The sequence below is a fragment of the Pelophylax lessonae genome, assembly GCF_965119305.1.
Source record: "Pelophylax lessonae genome assembly, chromosome: 4".
Lineage (NCBI taxonomy): Eukaryota > Metazoa > Chordata > Amphibia > Anura > Ranidae > Pelophylax > Pelophylax lessonae.
Window position 1 is genome coordinate 376,045,266 of NC_138771.1, and position 13,683 is coordinate 376,058,948.

The 13,683-nt window shown below is 40.1% G+C and overlaps 1 protein-coding gene across 1 annotated transcript in view; it reads left to right on the forward strand.

Moving 5' to 3' along the window:
- Positions 1 to 13,683, forward strand: part of DOCK2 (dedicator of cytokinesis 2) — a 349,654-nt gene that overhangs the window by 171,262 nt on the left and 164,709 nt on the right. The window contains exons 24-26 of the mRNA XM_082254918.1: positions 1,618 to 1,688; positions 3,087 to 3,193; positions 6,039 to 6,187. Coding sequence (XP_082111044.1) covers positions 1,618 to 1,688; positions 3,087 to 3,193; positions 6,039 to 6,187 — 327 coding nt within the window. The remainder of the gene's footprint in view (positions 1 to 1,617; positions 1,689 to 3,086; positions 3,194 to 6,038; positions 6,188 to 13,683) is intronic.

Genomic DNA, 13,683 nt, shown 5'->3' on the forward strand with positions numbered 1-13,683 from the left:
ACAATAACCCTAAGCACACAGCTAAAATAAGGAAGGAGTGGCTTCACAACAACTCAGTGACTGTTCTTGAATGGCCCAGTCAGAGCCCTGACTTAAACCCAATTGAGCATCTCTGGAGAGACCTAAAAATGGCTGTCCACCAACGTTTACCATCCAACCTGACAGAACTGGAGAGGATCTGCAAGGAGGAATGGCAGAGGATCCCCAAATACAGGTGTGAAAGACTTGTTGCATCTTTCCCAAAAAGACTCCTGGCTGTATTAGATCAAAAGGGGGCTTCTACTAAATACTGAGCAAAGCGTCTGAATACTTAGAACCATGTGATATTTCAGTTTTTCTTTTTTTTAATAAATCTGCAACAATGTCAACAATTCTGTGTTTTTCTGTCACTATGGGGTGCTATGTGTACATTCATGAGGAAGAAGAATGAACTTAAATGATTTTAGCAAATGGCTGCAATATAACAAAGAGTGAAAAATTTAAGGGGGTCTGAATACTTTCCGTACCCACTGTATATATATATACTTCCCATGAAACCAACGTGCTCAAATTGGCCAAATGCTTTGTGAATATAGTGATGGTGACACCCTCCATGCTCGGTATAGAGAAAATTCCCACTCATCAGATGGTGTTGATCCCTCTTACCATAACATAGTGGGATCAAAGTAGGCTTTGGTGGTCTCCGTGACCTAGGCATGGGTCTCCAGATGATACTCTTGATAGAGTCACTCTACAGGGTGATTGGTGTTTAGAGCAATGCCAAAGAGAGGAGACAAAACACAAACAAGCTCCTCATAGCGTAAAAAGATTTATTTTTAGGTTTAAAACCCTGGCAAGCCAGTGCGCAGGATGTAAAAAAATTATAATGGATACGAAGCACTCGCGTGCGGTTACCCGGACTACACAAGGGAGCAGTGCAAAGCCAGACGATCCAGGGGCAGGGGGCGTTCCAGCGGACACCTAAAAGGAGGCGACGTGCGTCCCAACTTGACACGTTTCATCATTAATGTGACGTCTTCAGAAGCTTCAAGGGTCAGGATCATTGAGCAGTGGATGTAAAATTAAGATTTGACTTTATTTCTACTTTAAGGCCTTGTTGACACTTGTGCAGTTTTAGAACAGGAACTGTACTTAAGGAGAGTGATGAAAATCATGTCATTAATTATGACACCAATCTCATCGTGCATTTTATGTGCAGTTTCACATGCACTTTAATTACTCATCTCTTTTCAGTTACCCTTTGGCTATAATATTCTATTACTTATCTGAATATACTTTTCCATTACGCTAATATTTTGTGTGGGTACTATTACAAAAATGAACCAGATTCAAAGAAACATTGATGTGGACAAGTTTATTTATTATTGCCTATTTTTAAATTTTCTTTCTGCAAACTAATTGTGAAAAAAAACAACTATTTATTTTAGGAATTCATCAATATAACACCATTAAACATCTTTGATGAATGAGTAGCCTGTTGAATCCTACATATATAGTTTCATGCACATTTAAATAGCACACAAGCGTTTTCCTGGAAAAACCATAGTACTACATTACTATTTCAGAAAGAGAATATTAAATTGGTAATATTTTTGGACTCTTTTGTTGTATTTTCAGGTTGCTGCTCTGAAATATCTACCAGCAGTTCTTCAAGATGTAGAGACAGTGTTTGATGCCAGAATGCTTAGGTACCTGTAAAATAAATAAATCTTTTAACTGTTAAAACACATTGCCAGGGTTTTTAAATTGAATTAGCCTTCAGGCAGGTTGCAATACACACTTGTATTCAGACACCGTTTCCTGTACCCCTTTTGGGTTGAATAACGCTGGAGAGACCAAAGACATCAGTATTGCAGGTCTGAAAAGTCAAAAACTCTTTATCTGCCTACCTGTTTCAAATGATCGAAAAGTAAATTGTTAACTACATAGGATGATAGAGGGCATCTTCCTCATGGAGAAACAGAAAGCAATAAAGTTGATTGGCCCCTATGGGGAATTTTAACGGACTTTCTGATCTGTTGGACACACATCAAATAGACAGTAAAGATTCCCATACATGGATCGTTCCAATTCATGAGCAGCTAATCTGTCTTGTTGGAAAATTTGTGCTCGGTCAGTACATGCAGCCAATGGGTTGCAGCGTTGATCAGTGTATTCTGACAATGGTGGAATCCAGCTGTCAAAATACAGTGACACAGCAGAATGTGTGGATGGGGAAATCAGCTCAGTTTTTTCATTCAGCTGGCTGAGTCCCAAAAAAATGTATGACCAGCACAAGAAGAAATAAAGTCTGCAATTAAAATTTGACAGAGGTAGATATCAGGGCAAGACTTGCAATAACATTTGTGTTACTAAATCATGGGAACTTATTACGATTGCAGTAGTTAGACCAGTGTCATCAGTTCATTCTGTGGTCATTATCCTTTACATTGTGGCCTCATTTTACCTGCACTACAACATCATCCTCAGTACACCAGCAAGAGCCACGCCTTACTTGTGCATGGGAGGTTTCCATACACAAAAATAATGTGTGGACACCTTAAAACCCCACAGAAACAGGCAAGGGTAGCATTTAAAACATGTGAAAATACTGTCACTCCATTGGCTCCTGCTGCTGTCAATCAAATTCTACGATGAGGCAGTGGGGGGACAAGGTCTTTATCTATGGATGCAGCCAGCGGGGCTCAGGAGCGAGCCTGCACAAATACCCCCTTTAGCCAGTGGCTAAGTACTTGCAAGGGGGAGGAGTCAGCAGCGCTGGCGGGGGACCCAAGAGAAGGAGAAAACTATTGCACAGAGCAGGTAAGTATAACATGTTTTTGATTGTTTTAAAAACGCAAAGGTTTAATATCACTTTCATTTTGATTGAGAAATAGAATATTTGCAATCGCTTGCTTTTGCTACAGGCTAAATTATGAATTGTTAATCAAACAATTTCCTACAGTGCCAAATTATGTTTTATGCTATATAAGAAGAGGATATAGGGACATAGAGAGGAAGAGAAAAAGTGATTAAGCACAATACAATACATTTAAAATATAACGTCATTCTATAATTCTTCAACCATTTTGTTTGTGTTATTACAGCCAGCTGTTGTACGATTTTTATACCTGTATCCCCCCTGATAAGTTACAACAACAGAAGGTGCATTCAATGAATGAGATTGTTCGTAGCAATCTGTTCAAAAGGCAAGGTAAGTGTGCATTACATAGTTGCATAGTTACCTGGGTTGAAAACGTTTTGTTTATCAAGCATTTCAGCAAAATGAATGTATTATATCCCAATGTTTTTACCTTGTCATAGAATGACTATTTTCATATCTACATGAGTGACAGGGTGTGACACACGTGTATGATGCCCTGTAATATATATTGCACTGTTGATGCACACTTAATCTAGGTTCACACCTATATGTTTTTTTAGTGTTTTTTTTCTGGTTTGCAGAAACACACTACAGTACACTCAATTTAACATTGTTTCCTATGGGATACGTTCACATCTATGAATTTTTCAGTGGCTGCGTTTTTGGAAAGGGTCAGGGACTTTTTTTTCCTTCCACAGATTGTGTTTTACGTGTAAATGACTTCAATGGACCCACACCAAAAACGCAAGTGTTGCATTTTTGATGCCATTTTTACGTGCGTTTTGCATTTTGTGGTGTTTTTTTTTTTTTTTTTTCTCCATAACTAACTAGCCAGAGCAGCAGCCGCTGTGTCCATAACAACTGATGCAAAAAAATTGGTTGGCAAAGAAAAAATAAAGGAATTGTCAAAAACTGTCTGTGTTTTTATTTCTTTTTGACACTTTTTTTGGTGAATGAGTAGAGGTAAAATGTAAAAAAGGGCATAGGGCCCCCCCAAAATCCATTCCAGACCCTTATTCAAACATGCAGCCTGGTAACCTACTCATTCACATGGGGTGGGTGGGATCTGGGGGGTCCTTTTGTTAAAGAGGGCTTCCAGATTTTGATAAACCTGCAGACTCCCCCACAACTACGGGCCAGGATTGTGGGAAGAGGCCCTTGTCCCCCATTAATATTAGGACAGGGTGCTTTGGGGCAGAAGGGCAGAATGCTCGCTCGCCCCCCCCCCCCCTTTTCCTGGCCTGTCAGGCTGCCTGCTTGAATAAGGTTCCGGAATGGGTTTTGGGGGGGGACCCTACGCCATTTAAAAAAAAAAAATTAGCATGGGGCTCCCCTCAAAATCCATACTAGATTCAGAGGCCCTAGTATGGATTGGGGGGACCTGACGCCATTTTTTTCTTATTTTTCTTTTCAGACAATTCTTTTTTTTTACATTTAGCTGTGGCTTGTTAAGGACGCGGTGGTTACTTGCTCCTTAACATCTGGCTATTTACAGTTTGTTAAAAGAGTTGTAAAGGCAGAAGGTTTTTAATGCATTCTATGCATTAGGATAAAAAGCCTTCTGTGTGTAGCAGCCCCCCCAGCACCCCCTAATACTTACCTCAGCCCCATCTCTGTCCAGCAATGTCTACGAGTCCCTCGGCCGTCCAGGACTGTTCCTCCTGATTGGCTGAGCCTTTGGCTCCTGCAGCTGTCAGTTAGCCAATCAGGAGAGAAAGGTGCGGGGCCAAATGGCCACTCTGTGTCTGAATGGACACACGTAGCTGCAGCTCGGCTCTGGTGCCCCCTGCTTGCTGTGAGGGCACTCGATAGGAGGGGGGGGCAGGAACAGCAACGAGGGACCCGAGAAGAGGAGGATTGGGGCTGCTCTGTGCAAAACCAACTGCACAGAGGAGGGGAGTATAACATGTTTGTTATTAAAAAAATTAATAAAAAAATACATTTTACAAACACTTTAAGGAGAAAAAACTGCAAAATGCATGAAAACTACATACAAAAATGCAGGTTCAAAAACGCAAAACACAACTGCATAGATGTGATCCTAGCCTTACTGTCCATGACTACAGTACATTATCCAACCTCCACTTCCACACCCACTACTACTGCACCAACATTTACTTCCTCGTTCATTGTTGCTGCAATGAAGTGCACATCCTCTCTCGTTGTCACTATGCTGAAGTGCTCTTCCTCACTCACCACCACCGCACACTTCCTTCCTTAATGTCACTTTTTCTCACTCTTCACCACTGCATTTATGTGTACTACCAAATTCTCAATGCACACTACTTCACTCATTATCACTGCACTGACCTGTACTTCCCCACTGTTCACTACTGCACCAATGTACACCTTTTCACTCTCTTCCACTGCATAAACTTGCACTTTCCAATTCTCCAACACTGCTCCAAAGCACGCCTCCATTTTTTATCCTGTTTAGTGTATGGGCAAAGTTATGATAGTTCTCTATAAAACTTTTTTAAATGCTTTATTGAACAGCTTACAACTTGACGAGGATAAGGCTTAACTTTCAGGAGATCAGTTCCAGTTCCTATAGGATGCTGAGACTTTAGCGCCATACCCGACAGAAGTAGCTAACCTGTCCTAGTTCCAGGATCAATAGACAATGCCTTATTTAAAGGTCTCTAGCTTCGTGCCCATGCATAAATTCAAGCTGATGGCTGTATATGCATCTTCAAATAGTTGCTAGTAGTTCCTGCAAATTTCCATGGCATCCCCAAAGAATCCCAGGTTTTTAATTATCTAGCAACTTTACAGGTCAACTCACTATCTGAAAATTACCTTTGAACCGGCTAGGCTAGCAAACATTTAGAAATTCATGGGAGCACTAATTGGCACGCCCCACTGGACCAGTGAACAATAGTTGGTGGATGCCATTGCTTAAAAAAAAAAAAAAGCAAACAAAAATGAACCCTGACCTACTAAACTGGTTTATAGTATTATAACAATATGTAAAAAAAAAACTTACATGAGATGTCTGCATTATATGCTATGATAGTAAAAAATAAATGACCAAATGACCAATTAGTAGTAAAAAAAAAAAAAAACCTCTTAGTTTTTGCCCCCTATAGACAAACTTTCTACACCTAAAGTGAAATCCAGCACTGATTTTTATAATTTGTTATCAATCACTCACAATGTTCTTAAATATTTCCAGAATGCCGTGATATTTTACTGCCACTGATCACCAAAGAGCTGAAAGCATGGTTAAATAATGATAGACAAGAACAACAACAGATAAAGGAAAAGAAATTATGTGTTGAATTACTTAGTAGCATTTTAGAAGTTTTGAGTTCTCAGGATAAGGTAAGTGAATTACTCATGGATGTTTAACAAATATTTATTTAAACTTGAGTTAAAGCGTTTGTTACCCCAACACTTCATATTCCTGATAAGTGCCTGCTTTACCATGTACTTGTATGAAAAGGTATCCTGTTCTCTTTGTATTGTTTCTTTTGTGTGAAATCCCTGGTGATCCTGCTAGTCCCCTTGCCTTCCTATTAAAAATTGACCACACTAAGCAGGAGAGCAGAACGTGGTCAGTTCTCTAGCTATGCTGGGAACTCAGTGTACTCTCTTCCAATGATCAGACACGCCCCTGTTGTACAGCCATGCATTGTGAAGATCAGTGTGCTGCTGCTGCTTCTCCTCCCCCAGCTCTTATGCAGCTGGGAACAGGGTGATGTGATCACTTATAAAAAATGGGGAAAAAAGGTATTTATAATGTTTTTTTTTATAGCCATACAAAAATGTTTTGCCTTTCATTTCTATTTTAAACCGAATAGGTTGTTTTACAAGGTGATTGTTTACAATCACTTTAAGTTCACATACATTGACCAAATGTAAGATTTGCAATTATTTGTTTACTGTATATAGCATCAATGTATTCTATAGCACTTTACAGAATACACAGAACCATTAACATTGATTCCTTCCCCAGAGGAGCTTACACTGTAACAATAGTAAAACGAGATAAAAGGGTTTTTTTTGTTTGTTTGTTTTTTTGTTTTTTATATAAAAAAGACTTTATGGAGTTATGAACTGATCCAGCCAGATGTCTGACTTCCAATAATTTTTATTGAAATTTTCAAAAAGATAACAGAAGATCGATAACAAACAAGGCATAGTAATAATTTGCTTACACATGAACTTTTGTTCAGAACAGTACAAGAACAGATAGACTTGGCAAGAAAACAAGGCCAGCGAGTGCTGGAAAAACTGCTAATCAATAAAAAAAATAAAAAAAACTCACAGTATGGCTGAATTCCAAGATAGATTGAGAGACGATCGCCCCGGGGCAACCCTAATGGGCTCATACTGTGCCCCAAAGAGAAGCGGCTAAAGACAGCTGAGAGAAAACATTGAGGAAAACCGCCTTTGTCTCTGAAAACCTGAAGGGAGGAAAGACAATTTCCGTCAAACCCCAATAAAAAAAATATGTATTAGCCAAGAACTACCAGTGTAATTATGGTACGAGGTACTACACATGCCTCAAATACAGACTTAAACGTGGAACAGGATAGAGCAAGTGGTAGGAAGAAGAGTAGAAAGAGGAGAGACATCAGAGGGGGAAGGAGAAAAGGAAGGGTTGGAAGGGAGAGAATAGAGAGAGAGTTGAGGAGAATAATCCCATGGCCCGACCCCACCTAACCCATAGATGGGTATCAAAACGGAAAGAAAAGGGGAAAACCCCAAGGAAAAAAAGGGAAAAAGTGTCCTTCCGACCAAGCCCATCTTAAAGTGTTACATTCACAAATGTCGCCCAGGGTTCCCAGACTGATTCAAATTTTGCCCTAGAATCATTCAAGATACTGTACATCTTTTCTTGAGTCATTATCCATGAAATTTTACGCTTCGCAACCAGGAAGGAGGCTGTAGACTGTTTTCAATGCTTAGCTATTGTGATTTTAGCTCCTAGGAATATATAAGAAATTAGAATCCGGGTGTGCTTGGGGACCCTGAGAGGATGATGGCTCCAGCCAGATGTCTGAAGTGAAAACCTAGTGCAGCCTTTCTCAACCTTTTCAACAAAGAGGAACCCTTGAAATAAATTTCTGGTTTCGGGGAACCCCTGCTAAAAATCTACAACTCATGACACATTAGTGTGACAGTCTGTGGGAGGAATGCTCCTTACTCTTGTCATCATTGGGAAGAATTACCCCTTTACAGAAAGCTAAAAGGAACAATGGTGTCTTTGGGAACTTATCTGAGAGGCAGAAATTGCCTATTGCTCAAGGAACCCCTAGCAACCTCAGGAGAAACCCTAGTTGAGAAACCCTGACCTAGGATGATAGAATTGCAGGTAGCTGCTTTGAAACTTAGGGGCAGGGAGGGGTCCAATCCTCCCCTACTTGACTGAACAGTATTTATATAGTCTAATATAATTTACTTACTATATTCATCAGTTTCCCTCCTCAGTCAAAGAGTGCTCTTTTAGCACTTGTTTAGGGTCAAGAAGCATAAATGTGGAAGGATTAATTTACTAAAGGCGTACAATGTTAGCATACAGTGAAATCTAAATTTGCAAAGTGAAATTTCTCCTTGTAAATAAGGTGGGGTTGTGTTTACTTTGAATACCCAATCCTTGGAAATGTTCTGACTTAAATCATTCAATCGTGTGCAAACAAAAAGTACTGTTTTTTTTGTTTTTTTTACTCATTCATTTACAAATCATATGGGTATTTTTTTTACACAGTGAACTTCCACTTGGCTGAACCTCATTCACTGAAAAAAGTGAGAATCTATGCTCCAATCCTTTATTAAATCAACTCTATTGTGCATTTGATAGAAGGGTCCCTCTGTTCAAAGTGTGGGATCCATCATTTACTATTGTTACAGTCGTACAGGCAAACTAAGGCCAAGTTCTATGAAAATCAATATAATAGTATACAGTATTTGAAAATGGGCATCATGGTTGCTAAGAATAAGCATGCTTGTACTACAGTGCTGGGGCAGTTAGTTTGACTCCCTTTGTTTTTATGGGTTTTCACAATGTCATTTTTTCTCAAAAATCAAAGATAGGTTAATAGACTTATTATCATATTGGTGTTATTAGGTTTGTGTATGAGTGTTGCAAGGCCTGATATGATTAAATGGGTACACAGGACCAGATGAATGATTCCGTGTACTCTAGAGTAGAGTCAGGAATTAGGCCCCTTTCACACATGCGGACAGTTCAGATCCACCTGTCAGTTTTTCAGGCGGATCTGAACAGATGCCCAATGCATCTCTATGGGGCATCGGATGTCAGCGGAGACATGTCCGCTGACATTCGATCCGATCCTGTCCATCAAATCCGGACAGATGGAAACCCTATTTTCCATCTGTCTGGCGGATCGGACCGGATGAGAACGGACAGGCGGTCCATTCTCATCCGCTTCCCCCATAGAGGATAGCAGGAATCTGACACCTCTGTTTCCGCACACAGAGCGGAGACGGAGCTGTCATCCGCCTGCTCAGCGGGGATCGGCGGATCAATCCTCCGCTGAGCAGAACGGATCCGTCGATGGAACAGAGCTGTATGAAAGGGTCCTTAATGGGGAAGGAAACCAGAGGGGCACATCTCTAAAAGCTCTGTTCCTGGATTGAACTGAACCCAGAGCTACAAGGCAATGCTGATATGCTAGCATGTGCTTACAGTACCCTGTTATTCTACATTAGCAGCTGTTTGTCTGTGCACTTATGGAATAGATGTTGCCTTCTGTGTCCCTCAGTGAAATAAATATTGGGCCTGTCTTTTCTAATTTCATAAGTTATGCAGTGAAGTGATGCAGAACTGTCCCATGCAAAAAAGAGCCTTATTGGCCATGATGGGCTTCTACAAATAGTTTATACGCAGTTTCCCCAACATAACTACTTTTTTGACTAATCACACCAAAGGTTTTTGAACTTTTAACATCGGATATTATCAGGACACAGCACAGCATACAAAACTATTTATAGCACAGCTTCACATATACAACTGACAGAGTATGACTGTGAGCACAGACAACTAAAAGTAGACATAGATACAAACTGATATCCATTCAAAAATACATATTACAAAATTGAAAACTTGTAAATCACTGAAAAATAATATTTTTTAACAAAAATGCATCAACTGTACACAACCTTCTTCTAATGAACTGTACTTCAGTGCGCCTCTTTTTTTTTTCTAAAAATGGTAACATAGAATGTAATTATGCTATGACAGAAATGGTCAGCACGGATTGCCAAATCTGCATTGCTACACTTAGGAAACTGAGACCAGACCAGATGTATTGTAAGATATATTTTAATAAACCCTAGATCTCTCCAAAAAGAGGACCTGTCACGGCCCATGCTTTCACAAGGGATGTTGTTACAGCAACTTTCTTGTGTTAGTAATATAGTTGATCCCAGAAAAATGTAAAGGTACGATGTAAAAAAAAATGAAATAAAAGAAATAATAAAATTTAAAAAATGTAAAGCGCCCTGTCCCTTGTGCTCACGTGCAAATGCGAACACTAAATCTAAATGGTGATTGCACTGTAAATGTCAGAGCAAGAGCAATAATTCTAATGCCAGACCTCCTGTGTAACTCTAAAATGGTAACCAACCAGTAAAGGGTTTTAAAGCAACACCACTTACCCACTGGGCACTTACACCCACTTTCTAACCAGACCAATTTTCAGCTTTCAGTGCTCTCACATTTTGAATGACAATTACTCAGTTATGCAACACTGTACCCATATAAAAATTTTCGTTCTTTTTTCACATTACAGAGCTTTCTTTTGGTGGAAGTCAATCATCATTGTTTTTTTTTTTTTTTTTTTTGTGCCTTTGTGCCTTAATTAAAAAAAGACTGAAAATTTTGTAAAAAAAATGCATTTTTCTTTGTTTCGGTTTTAAAATTTAGTAAATTTACAATTTTTTTGGCCAAAATTTATACTGCTACATATCTTTGGTAAGAATAACCCAAATAAGTATATATTATTTGGTCTTTGTGAAGGTTATAGAGTCTTCAAGCTATGTTGCCAATCATTAAAAATTGTTCACACCTGATGTACTGATGGCCTATCTCATTTCTTGAGACCCTAATAAGCCAGTAAAGTAAAAATACCCCCCAAATGACCCCTTTTTGAAAAGCAGACATTCCAAGGTATTTAGTAAGAGGCATGGTGAGTTTTTTGAAGTTGTAATTTTTTTCCACAATTCTTTGCAAAATGAAGATTTTTATTTATTTTTTTTCCACAAAATGGTCATATTACCAAGTTATTTCTCACACACTGTATAGAGATACTTGCAACTACACCCCAAAATACATTCTGCTACTCCTCCTGAGTATGGCGATACAACATGTGTGGCACTTTTCTACAGCCTGGCCACATACAGAGGTCCAACATCCAAGTAGCAGCTCCATGTGTTCTAAGAGCAAAAATTACACATATCATTTCCTGACAACCTATCACACTTTTGAAGGCCCTAGAGCATCAGGACAATGGAAACGCCCACAAAATGACCCCATTTCGGAAAGCAAACACCCCAACACATAATCTATAATGCGTCTTTTGAACGTGTAATTTTTTTCCACAAGTTTTTTTTACACAAAGTTGTCCATTCACCCCAAAATACATTCTGCTACTCTTCCTGAGTATGGCGATACCACATGTGTGACATGTGACATGCTTTTCCACAGCCTGGCCACATACAGAGGCCCAGCATGCAGGGAGCAGCGTCATTTCCTGACTTCCCATTACAATTTTTTGAGGCACTGTAGTGGCACCGATGTGGCATGGATGAACACTTATGTGGCATGGATGTGGCACTGATGAGCAATGATGTGGCATGGAGGTGGCACGGATGAGCACTGATGTGGCACGGATGAGCACTGATGTGGCATGGATGTGGCATGGATGAGCACTGATGTGGCATGGCTGTGGTACGGGTGAGCACTGATGTGGCACAGATGAGTACTGATGTGGCATGGATGTGGCACAGATGAGCACTGACATGGCATGGATGAGCACTGATGTGGCATGAATGAGCACTGATGTGGCATGGATGAGAACGGATGTGGCATGGATGAGCCACAGATGAGCACGGAGGTGGCATGGGTGGGCACAAATGAGGCATGGATGTTGCATGGATGAGGCACGGATGAGGCATGGATCAGGCACGGATGTGGCACGGTTGTGGCATGGATGAGGCATGGATGAGGAATGGATGTGGCACGGATTAGGCATGGATGTGGCATGGATGTGGCATGGATAAGGCACAGATGGGCATAGTTGAGGTATGGAGGAGGCAGAGGATGGGTGCAGCTGCAGTCTCTCTCCTCTCCTCGCACACTACCGATCTTTGTGTACAGTGTGCGAGGAGAGGAGAGAAATGAACGAGACATATGCCGGTTTGTTGACAAGTGATCGCTCCGTCATTGGATGGAGCGATCACGTGGTAAAGGGCCGCTGTCATTGGCCTTTACCACGATCCATGATGCACTGGGTCCCCGGGACCTGGTGTGCATGGACACTTCTGTGTGCGTGTGGGAAGCGCGATTCTGGGAGGACGTCATTGTAAACCCTCCCAGAATAAACCTCTGTAGCCGTCATTCGGCTATGGCCCGGTCGGCAAGTGGGTTAAGTACCGTAGATTGGCACTGTTTCACAAGCGTACCCAATTTTAAAGCATGTCATGTTAGGTATCATTCTATTAGGTGTAACATCATATTTTGTATTTTACCAAACAACTGGGCATTATATTGTGTTTTTGTGCATTACAATTCAATAAAGTGTATTTATTGGAAAAAATGTGGGTTTGAAAAACCATTGCTCAAAAATCGTGTGACATATAATTATGCAACACCCACCATTTTATGCTCTAGAGCCTCTGCCATTCCTGCAGCAGATTTGAATATAATTACTAAACTATCCATGTGCCTACTGTTTTGTGCATGCCTTAAGCCAAGGTGGAAAAGTACAGAAATTCTTTAGGTATGGACAATGGAAACTGAATATCAGAATATTGCAGCACTGAAAGGAAAGGACTATTAGTTAATATGTAAGGTGTAAATATGTTGTTTGCCTTACTTTCACACACATTGTTAGTTCTCAAATTAAAACTTTTGGCAGGCAGAGGGTGGGTGGCCATGAAGGGTAATCAGCAGAAAGGTACCAGCAAACTATGAAAATGGGCTTTTAAATTTAACATGAGTGTATTTGAGGAGAACCCAAAGAAAAGTAATTGGATGAGTGTCAACAAACTGATATACACATGATTGTTCTAAGTCAGTCACTAGATGTATAGTAAAGTAAACAGTATGAGATCAGTAAAACAGCCATTATGCACATTAAAGTAAAGCTAAAAGCCAAACTTTTCTTTTGGTTTTGGATAGCGGGGAGATGGATTAAAATACCTGTCAGTTTGAATTGCTGTCTCTGCCCTTGTTAAGGAGGTTTATCCTCTCTATTTCTCCTGCTAACCATTATCATTGAAAGTAAACAAAAAACTCACATTTTTGGTTGTCCCCAGCAAGGTAATAAAAGGGAAGTATTCCAAAGGAGACACTAGTGCTGGTGACCTGGGGGTCCCCAAGGAATTCTATTAATTTGTAGGGATTTCCTCTCACTTCCTGTTTGGCTATGGGACAAGAAGTAAGAGAAAACATCTGTAATGGGACACAGATGGCGAAAAAAAATTGACAGGGGCTATAACTCTTGATTGCCCTATCCAAAATGAAAAAAAAAAAGTTTTGACTATAGTTCTACTTTAACAATTGTGTAAGCAACCGTGGCTTTGATTTTTTATACCGACACATTTCCTTTAACCTGCCTAGCGGTATCCCC